At 19.0% G+C, this 20,510-nt stretch overlaps 4 protein-coding genes across 4 annotated transcripts; all 4 read right to left on the reverse strand.

The window, feature by feature from the left end:
• Positions 1-430: 430 nt before the first annotated feature.
• On the reverse strand, positions 431-1,807 carry PGSY75_1144900 (ras-related protein Rab-6; the record flags this gene model as incomplete). The annotated part of the gene is made up of 4 exons (XM_018786564.1): positions 431-931; positions 1,212-1,277; positions 1,411-1,451; positions 1,792-1,807. 4 exons carry the CDS (start codon positions 1,805-1,807, stop codon positions 431-433), a joined length of 624 nt encoding a protein of 207 aa, XP_018641359.1.
• Positions 1,808-2,924: 1,117 nt separating this feature from the next.
• Positions 2,925-5,244, reverse strand: PGSY75_1145000 (hypothetical protein; the record flags this gene model as incomplete). Its single annotated transcript, XM_018786565.1, has 6 exons — positions 2,925-3,398; positions 3,516-3,760; positions 3,871-4,012; positions 4,129-4,193; positions 4,291-4,361; positions 4,583-5,244. 6 exons carry the CDS (start codon positions 5,242-5,244, stop codon positions 2,925-2,927), a joined length of 1,659 nt encoding a protein of 552 aa, XP_018641360.1.
• An 822-nt stretch (positions 5,245-6,066) lies between these two features.
• Positions 6,067-9,306, reverse strand: PGSY75_1145100 (putative coatomer subunit gamma; the record flags this gene model as incomplete). The annotated part of the gene is made up of 1 exon (XM_018786566.1): positions 6,067-9,306. One exon carries the CDS (start codon positions 9,304-9,306, stop codon positions 6,067-6,069), a length of 3,240 nt encoding a protein of 1,079 aa, XP_018641361.1.
• Positions 9,307-11,790: 2,484 nt separating this feature from the next.
• PGSY75_1145200 (putative serine/threonine protein kinase) lies at positions 11,791-17,637 on the reverse strand (the record flags this gene model as incomplete). The annotated part of the gene is made up of 1 exon (XM_018786567.1): positions 11,791-17,637. One exon carries the CDS (start codon positions 17,635-17,637, stop codon positions 11,791-11,793), a length of 5,847 nt encoding a protein of 1,948 aa, XP_018641362.1.
• Between the last annotated feature and the right edge of the window lie 2,873 nt (positions 17,638-20,510).

Consider the following 20,510-nt stretch of genomic DNA (forward strand, 5'->3'; position numbering starts at 1 on the left):
AAATTTAAAAAAAAAAAAAAAAAAAAAAAAAAAAAAAAAAAAAAAAAAAAAAAAAAAAAAAAAAAAAAAAAAAAAAAAAAAAAAAAAAAAAAAAAAAAAAAAAAAAAAAAAAAAAAAAAAAAAAAGTAGAAAGGGAAAATAACATAAAATTAAATTAAATAAAAAAAAAAAAAAAAGAAATAAAGAATTGGATTCATACATATAAAAAAAAAAAAGAAGATATATATAAATATATATATATTAACATATTATAATATTATAATATTATAATATTTTAAAAATGTCATGGTGTAATGTTTTGATTAAAACATTAAAGTATATTAACACATATATTTTTTTAATATTAACAAATAAAAATTATATTATATTGTAATATATAATATTATTTATTTATTTATTCATTCTTACATAAACATTAGTTTGATATTTATTAACATAAACATTTATTTAAAACATTTTTATCATTTTTATTTGAATTATTAGTTAATTGTATATCTACAACATTGGCTTCATTATTATTTGTATTATCTAAATTTGGTAATTTGGATGCAATTTTTTTAAACAATACTTTTATATTATGACCTGCTTTAGCACTTGTTTCATGAAACATTGTATTATATTCTTGAGCTTTTTGCATTCCTTCTTCATATGTAACTTTTCTAAGATCACCTAAATCTGTTTTATTTCCTACTAATGCTATTATAACATCTTTTCCTCTCTCATTCAAAATATCTTGTATCCATTTTGTTGTATTTTCAAATGATTGTCTATTAGTAATATCATATACAACAATTGCTGCTGCTGAATCCCTAATATAACTTGGAATTAAACTTCGAAATCTTTCCTGACCTGCCGTGTCCCATAATTGTAAGCGTACAGGACCTTCATCCAAATATAATGTTTTACTCAAAAAATCTATACCAATAGTGGACTACACAAAAAAAGAAAAAAAAAAAATATATATATATATATATATATATATGAACATGTTCAGGTAACTAGCCATTTATGTGTACATAATTAATACGTATTTTGAAAAAAAAAAAAAAAAAAAAAAATTAACAATTATATTTTTGTTCATGTAAATTAAAAAAAGCTAGCTGTTATAATATTAATAATGTGTATTATATATATATATATATATATAAACACATAATTAAAAATAAATATATAAATATAGACAAACATACATTTTGTTTAATTATTTATACCTGGTAATTATTATCAAAAGTATCATACATAAATCTTGTAATTATAGATGTTTTACCAACAGCTTGCTAAAAAGGAGAATACATCAAAAAAAATAATAAAATAAAATAATAATTTAATTAAAAAGGTATATATTATAATAATTATAATTACACATATGTATATATATTTATTCATTTATTATAATTTTATTTTTTTTACTTCTCCTAAGAAAACAAGTTTGTATTTATTTAATCCCGAATCTAAAGGGAAAAAATGGACAAATAAAAGAATGACATATAATTCATAAAATATATAAATATATATATATATATATATATATATATATATATATATATATATATAATAATACAACAATGTGTTGCTGTTAAAAAACTATATATGTTATGAAATACTTTTTAGACCACATATATTATATATATATATATATATATATATATATGTATATTCTCATTTTTCATTATTCAATATTTTCTCAAAAAATGAATAGCATAATTTCTACAATTATAATTTTTTTTTAATTTTTCATTCTTTATTTTCTTTTTCTTTTTCTTTTTGTTTTTCTTTCGGTTTTGTGCTTACTCTGAAATTCATCCATTATATGTTGGGGAAAAAATAAAAATATATTTATAATTAAGAATTAGTCTCTAAATATTTTTTAAAGTTAAAAGAAAATAAAACGAAATACCAATTAAAAATCTATTTTTTCCATAATTATTCCAACTTTTAATTTTAACTTATATTCTGTTATTTTATTTATTTATTTATTTTATTTTATTTATTTATTTATTTTTTTTTTGTTTGGTTTTATTTTGTTCTGTTCATATAATATATATATATATTTTTTTTTTATTTATTATGTTATATATTGTACATGTTTATTGTAACAAGGTTTTCCTCTTTTTTTGAAAATTAACAAAAAAAATAATATTATAAAAATATATATACAATAATTAAATAAAAATAAATTATAAAAAAATATATTAAAATATAAAATTTTCACAAAAAAAAAAAAAAAAAAGAAAAACATATATATATGTATATTTATTTTTTTCTTCAATATCATGTAATTATTTTTGTATTTTATTTTATATTTTTTTAATATTTAATGAATTTAATATTTATATTATTTTTTTTTATTTTTTTTTTCTTTGCATTTAAAAAAATTATTATATATATATATATATTATATATATAGTGTAATGAAATATAATAATAAACAACTATAAATGGATATGTGCACGCCAATAAAAAAATATATACATACATATATATATATATATATATATATATATTATATTTATATTATATTATTTTTATTATAAAAATAATTCTCTAAATATTTTAAATTCAAACAAAAGAAAATATTTTTTTTATAATAAAATATTTTTACTATTTATTCTGTATTTTTTTTTTTTTTTTTAAAGTACATATATATATAATATATTTTTCATTTAATTATTATATTTTTATTATTTAGTAATTATATATAATATAAAATTTTTTTTTTTTTTCTCATAAATATATATATGATTATAAAAAGTACATATATTTCTTTTGTATCATAAAATAGAAATTGTAAAAAATTATCCCACCAAAAAATATTTGTTATATATATACCAAAAGAAATAAAATAATAAAATAAGGAAATAATAAAATATGCACGTTATATATATATATATATATATATATGTAAGTATTTCTTTTATGTTATCTTATATTTTCAATTTTTCAACTTGTAGTAGTTCATTAAGAATACTCATATATTGTATATCTATATTGTATGTTGGAGAGTTGTATATAGCTTTTTTCATATAATAAAGAATATCATCATACTTATATATATTAATATTATTTTTTTCAATGTAGTCATGTGATGCAGAATTTTGAATTATATTTTTTGTTTCGCTTAATTTTTTGAAATTATTATTATTATTAATAGCATTCTTATTTTTATCATTATTTGGAGAACAGCTGATGGAAGAATTAGATTCATATAAATACTTCCCAACATATCCAGGTTTACATAATAAACTAGATGTGTCTATACATTCATTTGGGGGCATCTTATATTTGTCTTCATCACTTTTATATAAACTAACAAAGTCATCACTTTGGTATATCACTTTATAGTTCATTTTTTTTTTTACGCATGTATCTTTTATATTACACTTATTTTTATGGTTATGCTTCAATATATAGAAAAAAAAAAAAATAAATAAATATATACATATATATATATATATATATATATATATATATATATATGTTATCAAATTAATTCATGGTAAATTTATTATTTGTACCTGTTCTAATTTAATGTTTGAATTTTTTTCATCAAATGAAGATATTTCTAAGAAATTATTCGATTGTTTGTTGTTCACATTTTGTTGAAATATACTTTTCTCTTTTTTATCATCATATATCTTATTTTTCTTATCGGTATTTTTTATAGTTGTGCTATCAATATGATTATTTGTTGGATATATGTTTTGTTTTTTTTGTGTGTCTTCTACTATTGGTATGTTTGACATGTGTTTAAATTTTAAATCTACAAATAGGATATATACAGCACAAAAATATATATATATATATATATATATGTATTATTTCGTATATATGTTTATATATTTATATGTTTATATATTTATATTATTGTACTTTTCTTTTTGCTTAAGATCATATTTCTTGAATGTTTTAAAACTATGGGTGATACATTTTCTTTAACTGAATTGATATTTTGAATATTGGCATTTTTATTATGCTTAATATATGATGATTGACATAATAAAAGGTTTTTTCTCTGTTAAGAAAACAAGAAAAGAAAAAAATATATATAATAAATTAATATATATATATATATATATATATATATATATATATGTAATAGTGATTATATTTTTAAAAAAGAAGAAAAACCTGAACGGCTTCCTTTTTTGTTAGACTCTTTTCAAAAGCACATAATTCTTCTTCACCATCAAGTGCTATAAAAAAGATATATATAAGTGTGTGTGAATATGTCAATAAATAAATATATATTTTTAATTATATTATATCTTTCTTTGTTCAATATATTTATACCTTGTATATCATTTAAATTATTATTAATAGGAAGTTTTATTTTTTGACAAACATTCGTGCAAGTATGCATTCTATAAATAAATAAATACATACATACATACATACATACATACATATATATATATATATATATATATATATATATATATATATATATATATATATTTACACATTTGTGTGCATTTCATATTACTTATTTTCATCTTTCTTCATTTTGAATACTTTTGTACATTTTTGTATGAAACCCAATTTTGAACATTTTCTTTTATCAATTGTGTGCATTTCATATTACTTATTTTCATCTTTCTTCATTTTGAATACTTTTGTACATTTTTGTATGAAACCCAATTTTGAACATTTTCTTTTATCAATTGTTTGTGTGCTGGTATATGAATAAGAACAAGTGGTTTTATTTTTGAAAATATCATACTTATCTTGAATACTTTGTTGATATGGTATATAATTAGGAAGTATCTCGTGTATATTATTAAAATTTAATTCTTTGATTTCCCCATTTAGTTTTTTTAATATACATTTGTTTTCTTGAATTTTATAATTTTCATTCTTTATCTGATGTGAATTGACACTTTTAGTTGTGTTAATATTTTTTTTTTTCTTCCCTTCTGATAAACTTGTTTTATAACTATATTTTTTCTTTTGTCCTCTAGACATATAATCCTTTTTATAATTCAATATAGATTTATATATATCATTATTAATAAAACGTTTTTCATTTATCTTATTGTTTAACGTTTTGTTCCCACCATTTCTATCTTTTTCATTAATTTTGTTTTGTAGTTTTTTCCTTTTGGTCTCATTTGTATATTTCAAATTTGTACTTTTAATTTCTACCGAATTTTCATTTTTTTTTTTTTTTTTTTTTCTTGCATCTTTTATTTTATTTACCTGACTGGGACAGGTAATTTGATTTAAATGGCTAGTTGTGCTAACCATTATTATAGGATGTTAAATGACAAAAGTTATTGTGATATATTATTATAATATTTATTTATTTATTTATTCATTATTTTATTTTTTTTTTGTATGTGTATATTTAAAATGTATATTTGAATAAGTACGATAATATTTATAATTTAAAAATTATTGTGACTTTTTCTATTTTTTTGTTTGATATATATGTTAAAAAATAAGACATAAATAAATGAAGAAAGAATACTAGCACATAATAAGTGTATGATTATATATATATATACATGTAGAAATATATATTTTTATGTTGAATAAAATATTTGACTTATTCTTCAATTTAATGTTTTATTTAATTATATCTGTTTTACTTTTACTTTTATTTTTAATGCTCCTTAGAGCACAAAAAAGTAGAATTTATCTACAACATAAAGTAATTTAATATTACAAATAAATAAATATATATATATTACATAATAAGACTTATTTATATTAACTAATATATTTTTTTTTTAAGTAATATGTTATGAATTAAAATGATTTATCTTATATGCACGCCATAAAAATAAAAAATAAAAAATAAAAACATATTTCAAAGATAAATATATAACAATTCAAACTTAATTGAATTTATTTAAAAGGTGATATTATTTTTACATACATACATATATATATATATATATATATATATATATTTATTGTACTACTTTTAGAATGTTTTTATAATGTTGGTATTTTAAAAAAAAAAAATAAAACAAATAAAAAAAAAAAAATATAATAATAAATATATAAACATAAACATAAATATTTAGTTATATACATATAATTTTTTTTTTTTTTTTTAATATTTCATTCTAACGATTTTAAAATATGCTCTGATAAAAGTTTATTGGTAGATCTACATATGATTTTTAATAAACATCCATATTGTTGTGATAAAATTAATGAAGCTTTACATAAAATATATGTGTCGTTTAAAAATTGTGCTGATAATAGCATATTATGGTTATTAGAGTTATTTTCTACATAATCTGTTTGATCACATGCAGTCATATTTAATGTATTTAACAAACCTACAACAGCTTGTTGTATGGTTTCAAAGTTTAGACTGAATTTACTGAGAACCTCTGTATTGAAGTTGTCCATATTATCCCACATATGTTTAAATTCACCATGTCTTAAAATTTTAGGATTGATAAAATCTACGATTTGTATACTAATTGGGTTAATAGAATAAGAGTCAGGGAATCCTTCATCATGTTCATTTTCTTTAACTAGGAAATGTAATGATAATTGGAAGTTTTGATTGACATCAAAAGGGTCGACATTAATATTATTATTATTAATATTATCATTATTAATATTATCATTGTTGTTGTGATTGTTTGTATTTGTTTTATCAAAGGGTATGTTTTTTTTTAAAATGACATATAATTGTTGAGGTGTATTGTAATATAAATGATCAATAGTTGTTTTTTCTAAGATGGTCCATTTATTTTCTGATGAATGTATTTGTATATTTAGATTAGATAAGATTTGTTCACTTAATGTATTTTGTATAGTAAATTCTAAAACAAGATGTTCATCATATATATATTTTTTTACAACGACAGTATATTCAGCTTCACTTTCTGTTAGAGGTATTGATTTATTTATAATATGAATATTAGATAAATTATAGATTTCAATATATTTGGCCATATTATTTAAATATATTGCATCTGGTGTTACTTCTAGATATTTATTAATATTAGATAAAGAATTTGTATTACTTAGATTAGGTATTTCATGATATGAAGTTTTATTTTTTTTCATAAAAGGAGAAGCAATATTATCCTTATTATTTAGATCATTAGATAACATAATTTGATCTTTAATATGTTCATATAAGAATTCTTCCTTTGGATCTTTTTCAATATGATTGGATATAAAATATAAGAGATGATCAATATTGTTTTGTTGTTCATTTTGTAGGAGATGATCAATTAGATTGTTATCACTATTGTCATTATTATTACTATTACTATTATTATTATTATTATTATTATTGTTAGTACTACTAGTATTATTTTGCTGTTGTGTATTTTTTTCATATTCATTTGATATTTCTTTGTTAGTATTATCGAGTTGTTTAATTTTTTCCTTTAACATGTAATAAAAAAAATTGGTTCTGTCTCTAACTTCATCATCATTATCTGCTAGGAGACAATTTAATAAAACCAAAATATCTTTTGAGTTTTCTGCACATTTTAAAGCTATATAAAATAAAGCATACATTCCATCCACTCTTATTGTTGAATTTTCTAATAGAAGACGATTATATATATATCTAATATATTTGGATGGGTTTTTTGTTTTAGGTATATGCATTAATAAGAATCTGATAACTTTTAATAATAATGTATGATATTCACAATCTTCTATAAATTCACATAATTGCAATATGGCTGTTTCTTCTGCATTTGGTAATTGTGTTATAATTAGAATAATAGAATCGATTGTACTAGCTTTAAATTGATATGATTCATCATCTCTTAAATTATTTGATAAAAAATTAAGTATGATATTACATTTATTTGGATATATAAAGCAAAGATTTTTGACTTCTTCAATAATTTTAATTTTGAATGTTGTATTATCAGCTGTCATATAATTATTAATTTGATTTAATAATTTATCTATACTAGTTTCATTTCCTGTTTTTAGTAGCGTTGTAAAGGCTAATACACATATACTTTTATTATTATCATATAGAAGATTTTCAATATCTTGATTTAGTTTAGATACAACATATGGTCTATGATGAGCTAGTTTATTTAATTGTCTAATGATAGAAAATTTATCAACAATTTTTGATGATAATAGAAAGAGTTGACATACTTTTACACAATCATTTAAGATATCTACATTAAATACGGTAGTAGTATTTTTTCCTTCTTGATCATAAATGGCTAGTTGGAATATACATTTAATGCATTCAAATAGGATGATAGCATCTTTATTATTTTTAAGGCAATTTTTAAGATAATCAAAGCAAACTTTGGTAGTAGGATGTATATATTTATTTTTATTAGCACAAAAATCATTACCAGTATTATTATTATGATGATGATGTAGATGATGATTCATAGTAGCACCACTACCAGCAAGAGCATTTATAATATTATTATTTTTATTATTATTATTATTATTATTATTAATATTAATATTACTTTTGTTATTATTGTTTATATTATGTTGATTATATGTATCCTTATATGATGTAATATTATAATTATAAACATTTCTATTTTGATTGATGTCATTATCAACCTCTGTGGAATATATTAAATAGGAAGCATATTTTATTAAAAGACAATTAGCTAATGAGCTTGATAATGTGTGTGAATTTTTAGTATATGAATTAATAATTTTTTCGAGTGCTAATTTATCTTGATTTTTAATTGAACATAATAATGTAAGAGCATGAAATTGAATCATAGGATGTTTACTATTTATACATTCACTAACTTCATTAATCCATTTTTTAACAATATCAGAAGAAGTATTATTATATAAATTTAATCCACATAATAATGCTGATGAAGACACGAATGGGTTTCTATCAACTACAGCTGTTTTTAAATATCTTTCTATTTGTGTTGCTAAGGAATAGTCAATAATTTTACTTAATACTCTTATAGCATTAGCTCTATAACAGTCATTAGCTGAATTCATATCTTTAGTTAATGAACTTGTTACTATAAATATTTCTTTTTCATTTACAGGTAAATTTTTTATTAATAAATATATCATTCTTCTTAATCTCTCATTATTTGATTGAAATAATTTAGTAATACTAAAAAATATATCAGTACATTCTTGACTTGTTAATATATCATCTCCTTTATTTATTAAATATAATATTTTTGTCAATATTTGTAAACACTTTTGTGTATTCAAAGGATAACTAGAAAACACTCTTGTCTCTTGTAATATGCTTGCTTTATCTCCTTCATGTGGATTCACAAAATTTTTCTCATCATCATTTTTGAATTCCTTCAACAAATTTTTCTGTAGTTTGTTTTTAATACTCATCGATTTTAGCATTTTCACAAAAAAAATAAAATAAAAAATAAAAAATAAAAATAAAATAAAAATAAAAATAAAAATAAAATAAAATAAAAATAAAATAAAATAAAAATAAAATAAAAATAAAATAAAAATAAAATAAAAATAAAATAAAAATAAAAAATAGGGTGGATGGGTACAGACTATCAGGAAGGAATTACAACTATGTTTATTTACATATATGTAATATATATATATATTATATTTTTTTTCTTATATGCTAATTAGTATAGTATTAAAAATATAGTACACTGCAAAAAAAAAAAAAAAAAAAAAAAAAAATACTAACCTTTTTTACATACATAAATATATATTAATAAATCATTCTCCTATATCTTCAAAGATAAAAACAAAAAATATATAAATATAAAAATATAAAAATATAAAAATATAAAAATATATATATATTAAAATATCTTACATCACTTTTTTTTATTTAGCAAACATACATACATAAATATTATATAAATATTATATATATATATAAAAATATATATATATATTTATTTATTTATTTTTTTGTCATTCCACCCACCCTTATTTAAAGGTAAATATTTTCTTATTTAATTATATATTAAAAACAAAAAAAAAAAAAAAAAAAAGAAAAAAACATATATATAATATATAATATATATATAATATATATTTTTTATTTATTATCACAAATTGAAAAAATGAAATTAATTTATAAAAAAAATATTTTTTTTAAAAAAATAAACATGTATATATAAAATATATATTATATATATATATATTTTTTTTTATAAAGAATATAATATTGCATTATCATGTAAATTTTGTTTAAAATATTTTTTTTTTTTTTTTGTACATATTATATATATAAAGAAAAAATAAAAATAAATAAATATATATAATATATATTATATATATATTATATATATATATATATAATAATATGTTAATTTTTACTTTTCATAATATTTTTAAAAAAATTTGTGCCTATATATAAAAAAAAAAAAAACAAGTTTTATTATATATATATTAAAATTAAAGATGTAAAAAAATATATATTATTTATGTATATTTTATTTTATATAATTTAATGAGAAAATTTTCAACTTGAACAACAAAAGGATGGATGAAATGAGAAAAAAATAAAAATAAAAATAAAAATAAATAAATAAAATATATATTTAATATAAATAAAATAATTATATTATATATTATATATATATTAATATTATTATATACCCATAAAATATTAATATTTATATATATATATAATATTATTTGAATACTTTATTTAAATAAATATATTTCAATAATATATTATATGATACAACAATTAAATTGACAAAAATATGTATGTAAAATCAAAAAAAAAAAAAAAAAAAAAGAAATAATAAAAAATACAATATATACAATATATATATAAAAGCTATATTTATTTATTGTATTTTTTTTTTTTCTTATGTCTACTTTTTTTAATTTATTATTCCATATATATGTATGAACTTTGTATTATATATTTAATAAATTAAAAAATAAACTTAACATATATTATTACAAGTGTTAAGAAAAATATGTGCACTGTTCTGATAATTAAAAAAAAGAAATTTTTATTTATTTCATTAAGAAGAAGAGGACACACATAATATATATATATATATATATATATATATGTATATATATATGTATTTATTTATGTGTAATGATTTCTTTATAGAATTCGTCTATTAAAAATTCCTATTCTTCGACAACATAAGTTATGTTGTTATATTAATATAATTATATTGAAAATTCTTGTAATTTTATAATTTTAAGTTTTTTTTTTTTTTTTTTTTTTAAAATATTATTTCTAGAATATATATAATATTGGAAACATTCCTTTTTTTTATCACAAAAAAATAAAATAATAAAAAAAAAAATATATATATATATATATATATAAAACAAAATTAAAAAAAAAGTTATAAAATTTACAAATTAAATATAAAAAGCATGTGAATATTTTTTTCTGTTTTATTTTATATTTATGTGATATATGAAATATACATATATAAATAAAAAAAACAAAATATATTATAAATTCAATGAGAACCAAGTTTATAAAATATAAAAAGGGAAATATATATATATTATATATATATATTATATATATGTATATATTTGATACCTCTTTATGTGTTTGAATATATCCTCATTATTCTTTTTTGTTTTGTTTTGTTTTGTTTTCATTTTTTTTTTTTTTTTATTTTAAACATTTATATAATTATACAATTTAAATGGCCATGGATTCACCGGGTCCATATGCTTCCTCCGACTGATCCATAAGGGTGTACCAAAAAAAAAAAAAAAAATCAAAATAAAAAAAAAAATTAAAATTAAAAAATAAAGGTGAATTCATATACATATATATATATATATATTTATTTATTTTATTTTTTATTTTATTTTATTTTTTATTTTTTTACTTTTGTACCCTTTTAAGACTCTCATATTTTATATGTCATGCATTTTTAAGAATATGCCCTTATTTTTCAAATTGAAATTCTTTATATGTTCCTCACTTTTTTTCGCTTCCATATTATTATGTTTATCTTCATTTTGTTTCGTGTGATTTATTTTTTTGTATCTAGATACTTGGGCTATTTCTCTAGGAGCATATTTATATTCAGTATTATAAGAATCTACGATATTTTCCTTGTTTGAAAAATATTGAACCTCTAAATCACTATAATCAAATGTTGAACAGCTTGAATTTTTTACTGAACTTTCTTTAATACTATCATCTAATGTTATAGATGAAGACTTATTTGAGACCTTTATATTATTATTATTAATAGAATAATATACACACTGCTTATTTTCATTATTATAATTTTTATCAACAAATGTTGTATTTGTATCTATGCTTTCTCCAATTATTAATTCTTCCAATATTTTATCATCTTCTTGATCTTTTTTATATGAACACAAAGATGCATGTGGATCATATTTTCTATTATCATATATTTTTGATTCTTCTATATTTATAGAACAAAAAGAATTCTTATCATGTCCATTCAAATTATCATGATTAATAAAATTATTAACATTATTTTTTTTGTGTGTATCTTCCTTTATCTCATATTTTATCGATTCATCATCAACATTATTATTATTATTATTATTATTATTATGATCATATGTATGTATTTTATATGGTGCTATATTTTTTTTAGTATCATCATTCTTTTTTTTTCCAATAAATATATTTTCATATCCAGTGCTCACACTATCTAACATATTCCTTTTGACATCATTTATCTTTTTATCTTTTATATTTATTAAATTGTTATTAATTTTATTTTTTGTATTTTCTTCAATTGTCATCACCACATCTGCATCTTCATATACATCTGAACCCCTATGATACATATACTTTTGACCTCTCTGATTGTTGTTGACATACCTATTTGTAGATATATCATCATTATTATTCATATCATCATTATTATTCATATCATAATTGTAAAAGCCACTTTTTTTCTTATTATCTTTATTCATAATTAAAACCTTTTGTTTATTCTTATATACTTCCAACATATTTTTATTGTCACAATAATTTAATGTATCCATATAATATTTCATAGGACTGTCTGTTCTTTTTTCATTACTATTATTTTTATCATCATAAGTATTATTCATAAAATTGTTAATTATAATATTATTACTAATATCTAATGAATTGTTTTTTTCGTTTCTATATGTTTGTATATCTACTTTTTTATCAGTGTGTTTATATAAATTCTGTTCTTTAAACACATCTCCTACTCCACCTTCCTTCTTATTTAAGATGTTCATAGTATCATTTTTTTTATATGTATCTCTTCTTTTTTCTATTAAAATATCTAATTTGTTCTCCTTCATATTATCATAAGCACTTTTGTTTTTAAAGATCAAATCCTTGTCAGATCTAAAAGAATCTTTCTCAAAAAAAAAGTCTCCATTATGTCTTAACTGCATCTTATGATCAACTCTTTTATATGTACTACCATATGATGAATTATTATATTTGTCATTGTAATTGTTGTAGATGGATTTTTTTTCAGATTCAACTATATCATGTGTAATATTTTTATTATGAAACATATTCGTGTTATTTATATCATCATCATATTTATTTCTTATATTTCTTATATTTCTTTCATTCTTTTCTTTTTTATAATCTACATTATTGTCATCTAATATTTTATTTATTTTTAATAATAGACTCGGCAAAGTATTTTTCTTATCATTATTCTTTATATTTATTTCGTTATCAATAATGTTATTTCTATCATTATTATTATTCATTGTGTTATTATTTATATTTATATTTTTATATTTTTTTTTTAAATTTAAGCGATCTAAAAAAATATTATATTCCTCTTCATATTTATTAATATATTGGCTCATATCTTTATCATTCTTTTTTGTAAAAAGTTCCCTACTTATATTATTTTTATTATTATAAATATTTATATATTTATTTGATACATCTACATTATTCTTATTGTGAACCGCATCTACCATTTTTGAATCCTTATTATTCTCTCTTAATATATTACCATCATTTGGTTGTGATGATAATATTGTCTTATCCTGATGCCACCTAAAATTAATATCTTCCACATTTATATTTTTTCCAGACAAAATATTTTTCTTGTCTTCTTTATTATTTATATCAACTTGATAATGACTCCCTTTATCAATATTATCACATTCATAATGATATTTATATATATGTTCATCCTTTTTTATGTCTCTACATTTTTTTCCTTCATCTTTTATTATATAATTATCGTCACTTTTATTTCTTTCATCTTTGTCCACATCCTTTCTATTATTATTTAAAATAATATCATTTGTAAATGTATCATTTGTAGATGTATCATTTGTAGGTGTATCATTTGTAAATGCATCATTTGTAGATGTATCTTTTATAGATGTATCATTTATAGATGCATCATTTGTCTTAATACTCTTTTCTTCTTTACCCCTATTCCTCATCATATCGCTCATTTTGAATGTCTTTTTGGTTAGTATTTCTTTTGTTTCCTTCATATCCTTTTTATAATTTTTCAAAATATTTTTCATGTTTTCTATATCATATAAAAATAAAGAATTATATTTTTTTTGATTGTAATGCATAAAGTCATCTGTATCTGTAATACTTGAAGACTTATCTCCTACGTTTTTCATATCTCCATTTGTTTTGTCATTCATATGTTTGTTTTTTTTTAAATAAGTAATATAATTATGATAGTTATATATATGTCTATCACTATTTTTTTTTCCCCTATTATTATCATCATTGTTATCATTATTATCGTCATCATCATCATCATCGCTGTCATCATCGTTATCTTCTTGGTCATCTTCATCATCATCTTCATCGTCATCTTCATCGTCATCTTCTTCTTCTTCTTCCTCTTCTTCATCGTCTTCTTCTTCGTCATCTTCATTATCTATATTTTCATTATTATGATCAAGTTTGTTTTCATTTTCTTCTTCCTCGTCATCCTCCACTTCTTCTTCTACATCTTCCTCTTCATCATCATTATATACATCTTCTTCATTTTCCACATTACTATCACTTTCAACATTTTTATTGTCACTCATAGTATGCTTGTCCTTTTTGTAGGTATCAAGATTCATCTTTCCTTCCTCAAAATATTTATTATCATCATATATCTGTCCGTATGTCCTTCTGCTAGCTTGTTTGTCAAAATAGTTTCCTTTTGCATGTCTGATGTTCTCACCATAATTTTCATTTGTGTTACGCATATCGACATTTTCATTGACATTATATATATCCTTATTAATATTATTATTATTATGTATAAGTAATTCATTTTTGTTATAAAATATTTTTTCATTCATAGTTTTGTATTTATTGTAATACCTATTTACATCTTCCTGATTATTAAATTGCATGATCATATCTTTTCTATGATCAGTATTTTTTTTGTTTATAAGATCAAATTTTTTAGTATTTTTTTTCTTTTTATTATTTTTATTTTTGTCATAGGTTCCCTTATCGTTTTCTTCAAAACTATCGCTGATGATAAAAATTTCTTTCTGTTCTTCTGTTGGATTATTTTTATATTTTTGATTTGAAATATTTGAGTTGACTACAATATGGTCCTTATGTGCATGTCTTGGATTATTATAAAGGATATTATTATTATTATTATTATTTATGTTATTTATATTTATATTATTCATATTATTATTGTTGTGGTCGTAATAACCTTTAGGAAGTACTCCAATTTGTCTATTCATTTTGTATTCTTCTTTATTTGTTTCATGAGATGTGGTAGTTGCTATATTTACCATATGGTTTTTTTTTGGAACGGTTGTATTTTTTTTTGTTTCAATATGATCTATATAATTCTTACTGTTATTATATTCCTTATTTTTTGTAATAATGCGTTGTATCTCTTGATCATTATTATAAGGAAGATATTGATCGCTCCTATTCTTATTTCTATTAATTTGTATATCATCAAATTTAATATTGTTATTATTTTTATGGTTATCCATATTGTTAACCTCATCCTTATCATATTTGTCTTCATCAATATTATTGTGATATTTGTTTTGGTCATGCATTTTAATATTGTCTATATTTTTTATATTTTTCATATTTTTCATATTTTCCATATTTTCTATATTTTCTATATTTTCCATATTTTCTATATTTTCCATATTTTCCATATTTTCCATATTTTCTATATTTTCTATATTTTTTTTGGGCTCATGTTTATCTTTACCATCCCCATTTTTATTTTCTTCTATATTTTCCATTTTGTTTATTTCATTTTTTTTGACTGAGCAGCAATTAATTTTGCCTTTAAAATTATTCTTCATCATATAAAAGAGTAACTCATAATCATTTTTGAGGCATGATCGTGAATACTTGTTAGTCTTCTCCTTATTATTTTTTTCGTTGTCTATGATGAGTGTGTTTTTATTATTCTTTGTGCTAGTTGAAGAAAAGTTATGTTGATTTTCAACATCGTTATATTTGCCTATAATTTTTGTGTTACCGCTACTGTTGTTATTATTGTTATTATTGTTATTATTGTTATTATTGTTATTATTGTTATTATTATTATTCATATTATTCATATTATTCATATTATTCATATTATTCATATTGTTGTTGTTGGATGAGATGGAAGATATGTTTTTAAAAAAGTCCCAATTATTTGATAATAAATATATCCATCTACTCTTCACCTTCTCATGCCATAAAAATCTTGAATTCTGCAAACTAAAATTATTCAACATTTCTGTTACCCATGGATGATCTAAAACATTTTGTAAGCTAAGTCTTTCTATTGGATTTGATGATGTTAATTTTACGAATAGATCCCATGCTTTTAGATTTTCTCTGAATCTACTAGGAGGTTTAGAATGTCTTAAATTATGAACTGTCTTTAATATAGTTTGTGCTACCTTAGAACATTCTATACCTTTTTGTCTACATACAAATCTTCCAGAAATAAATAATATCATATTCATACCTAATGCATAATTATCAATTTTTTCAGTCATCGGACCAGTATTTCTTAAAACTTCAGGAGGGTTAATTTCTAATGTTCCTGGCCATTCAGTTGGATGTAAATTACATGAATCGATGTGTTCTGACCATCCAAAATCTGCTATTACAATACGTTTATTATCATATCTTAATATATTTGTAGGTTTTAAATCACGATGAACAATATTCATATCTTGTATATACCACATACCTTGTAATAATTGAATAAAATATAAAAATGCTTCATTCATATTACTAGATAAATTCTCTTTCCATAACGTACCATCATTGGCAAAATCTTGTATTAATATCCATCCTTCTTTTCCTCCTATAACCTTATGTAATTTAATAACACCAGGACATTGACATATTGACAAATTTATTATTTCCTTAGTAAACATTTCTACAATTCTATTAAATGATTCTTTTGGGAACTGATTAGGTTGTAATAACTTAGCTGCATATATTTCATTCGTTACTTTATGTTTCACCTTCCATACTTGAGCATATGTCCCTTTCCCTAAATTACTTAATACTATATAATCTTTAAAACAACTATCATTCGTTCTTACAATACGTATATGATTATGTAACACACTAGGCAATTGTAATACATCATTATTGCTTGATAAGTTTGATCCACCCTTTATTTCTTCATTCTTTCTATTCTTTATGTTGTATTGTTTCTTATAATAATTTTCGTTGTATTCGCTACTATCTTTGTTCTCATATTGGTTCATTGTCTTGACGCTTTTCTTATTATTCGAATAATCCATCTTACAAATATGTAAATATGTATATATATATGACTCTTATCAATAACAAAAACGGAACAAAAATAAATAAATATATATATATATATATATATATATATATATATATATATATATATATAATATGATATGAGAAGCAATCAGATACTACCAATAAAATTATAATATATTCTGTTATATTATATTATATATATATATATATATATATATACATACGTATGTATAATTTTCCCTTTTTCTGTTATCTTTTTTTTTTTTTTTTTTTTTTTTTTTTTTTTATTATCCCATATATTACTGACCAGCTATATTCTTCATATATAAATTTATAAAATATCCTTTCAATATGGTTACATTTAGACAAATTAACTTATATATGTATATATTTCATATACATACAAGGCATAGCACTACAAATACAATTATGAAATAAATATATAGATCTATATATATATTATATATATATATTTTTTCATATATATTTATGTTGCCACATGTTATATTCTTTGACGCACCTGCCCGTATGCTCAACCAACAAAATATAAAAATAAAATAAACACAAATTAAATATGCAAGAACAATAAATAGGAAAAAAAAATTATAAAAAATAAATAAGACAAAAATATATATATATATATATATATATAGATATCTATTAAGCAAAAAATATATATATAAAACAAAACAAAAAAAAATATATATAAAACAAAACAAATCTAAGAACAACAATGAAAAAGAAGATTCTTCTCAGAAATACAATTTTATTTTTTAATATTAATTTTGATTTGCTTTATTTATTTTCTACACATTTATAATTAATTGACATATACATATATATATATTTGTATATATTAACGTTTAAATATTTTACAGCTTCATTCTTGTATCCATTCATATAAATATATCTATATAACATATACATAAATATATTTATACCAATGATATATCTTAACAAATTAATCATATAATTAATTTATTTTTTAATAATCACAAGTATATTATATTTTCACGTCTGATATCTTCTTAATCTTTCCAAAGATTTAATTTATAGTATATCTTTTTTACACATATATGTGTGAGAACAAAAAATAAAAAAATATAAGTATATATAAATATATATATATATATATATATATATATATATATTAATAGACGTTTTACTCACATATGTCCTTATTACAATTCTATTAATGTGTGCATTCATATAATGTGCATATCACTCTATATATTATGTTGTATAATACATATATATATATATTTCTGTACTGTTCATAAAAAAAAGTCACGTTATATACAACTGTACTTGGAAAATTATTAACTGTTCATGCTTTTTATCCCAATATTTATTAACTGTTCATATTTTTGTATTCTTCATGTTCATAAAAATAAAATAAAACAAAAATATGATAAAATAAAATAATATAACAAATAATGCAAAATGTTGTGTATATTTATTCGAGAAAAGAAATATCCAAAAAAATGTCTATGAGTGTGGAAAATAAAATATATATAAGAAACACAAAAAATTGAATAAAAATTTATATATATATAATAAAAGAATAAATAAGAATTAAAAATAAGACAGGTAAGGTTATAGAAACATTTACGGAATCACTATATATGTATATCTATATGTAATTTTTAATATATATATATATATATTTTGTTTGTAACTTTCTATTTTTGTATAGATGAATATGGGAGGATATATTTATAAATTTTGCTCTTTTTCTTGTATAGGTTATTAAATATGAAAGATACATATGTGTATTTTTATTTTATTTTTTACATATCTTTTGTAATATATGTATTTATAATGGTTGACAAAAATGTTTCTTTTTTATGAACTTTGAAAAAAAAAAAAAAAAAAAAAGAAAATGTAAATATATAAAAAAATAAATAAATATATATAAGATGTGATAATAGAAAAATGATTAAAAAAAACAATATACACAAATATAAAAAATATATATTATATAGTATACTTTGTGTTAATCAATTATATTATATATATATATATATATATATACATATATACATATATACATATACTATATAGTTTGTTCATTACAAAAAATCTTTTTTATATTATTTTTATATATTAAAATAAATAATTTATTAATTATATTATATATATATATATAAGTGTGTATATATGTATGTATGTACTTATAAAGTTGCATTTGTGTATTTATGTATGTATGATTGTATTATTTTATCTTTATTATATTTTCACAAAAATAATCGCTCCAAATATATATATATCTAATATCTTTGTTAGACTTTTAGAATCGTATTTTTTTTTTTTTTTTTTTATAAAGGATGATATATATGTGTATGTTTGTATGTAAGTATATATATATATACATATATTGTGTATATATATGCTGGTGCAACTTTAAAAAATAATCTTATGTTTCCATATGACATTCTATTCTATGATATTTTATTATTTTTCTTTTTTTAATTTGTTTTATTTAATTATTTTTGTTTTAAAATTTATGCTATATATATACATACATATAAGAAAAATATATAGAGTTGTTATTACGCTGCTATATAGTGCACATAATATTTGACCTAATAGAAAAGTGTATATATATATATATATATATATATATATATATATATGAGCACAGTATATTTTCATATAGCTAGAATTATATACACAAGTACATAATGACATATATATATTTATTTTCTTTTTATGCAACTTGATGTATTTTTATAAGTATATAATAATTAGTAAATTTTTTTTTTTTTTTTTTTTTTTATGGACACCTTAAAAAATATTTATAAAGTACCACCAGACTAAATAGTAAAAAAAAAAAAAAAAAAAAAAAAAAATAATAATAAAAATAAGTTATTTATATAGTAAA

Source organism: Plasmodium gaboni, chromosome 11, assembly GCF_001602025.1.
Source record: "Plasmodium gaboni strain SY75 chromosome 11, whole genome shotgun sequence".
Lineage (NCBI taxonomy): Eukaryota > Apicomplexa > Aconoidasida > Haemosporida > Plasmodiidae > Plasmodium > Plasmodium gaboni.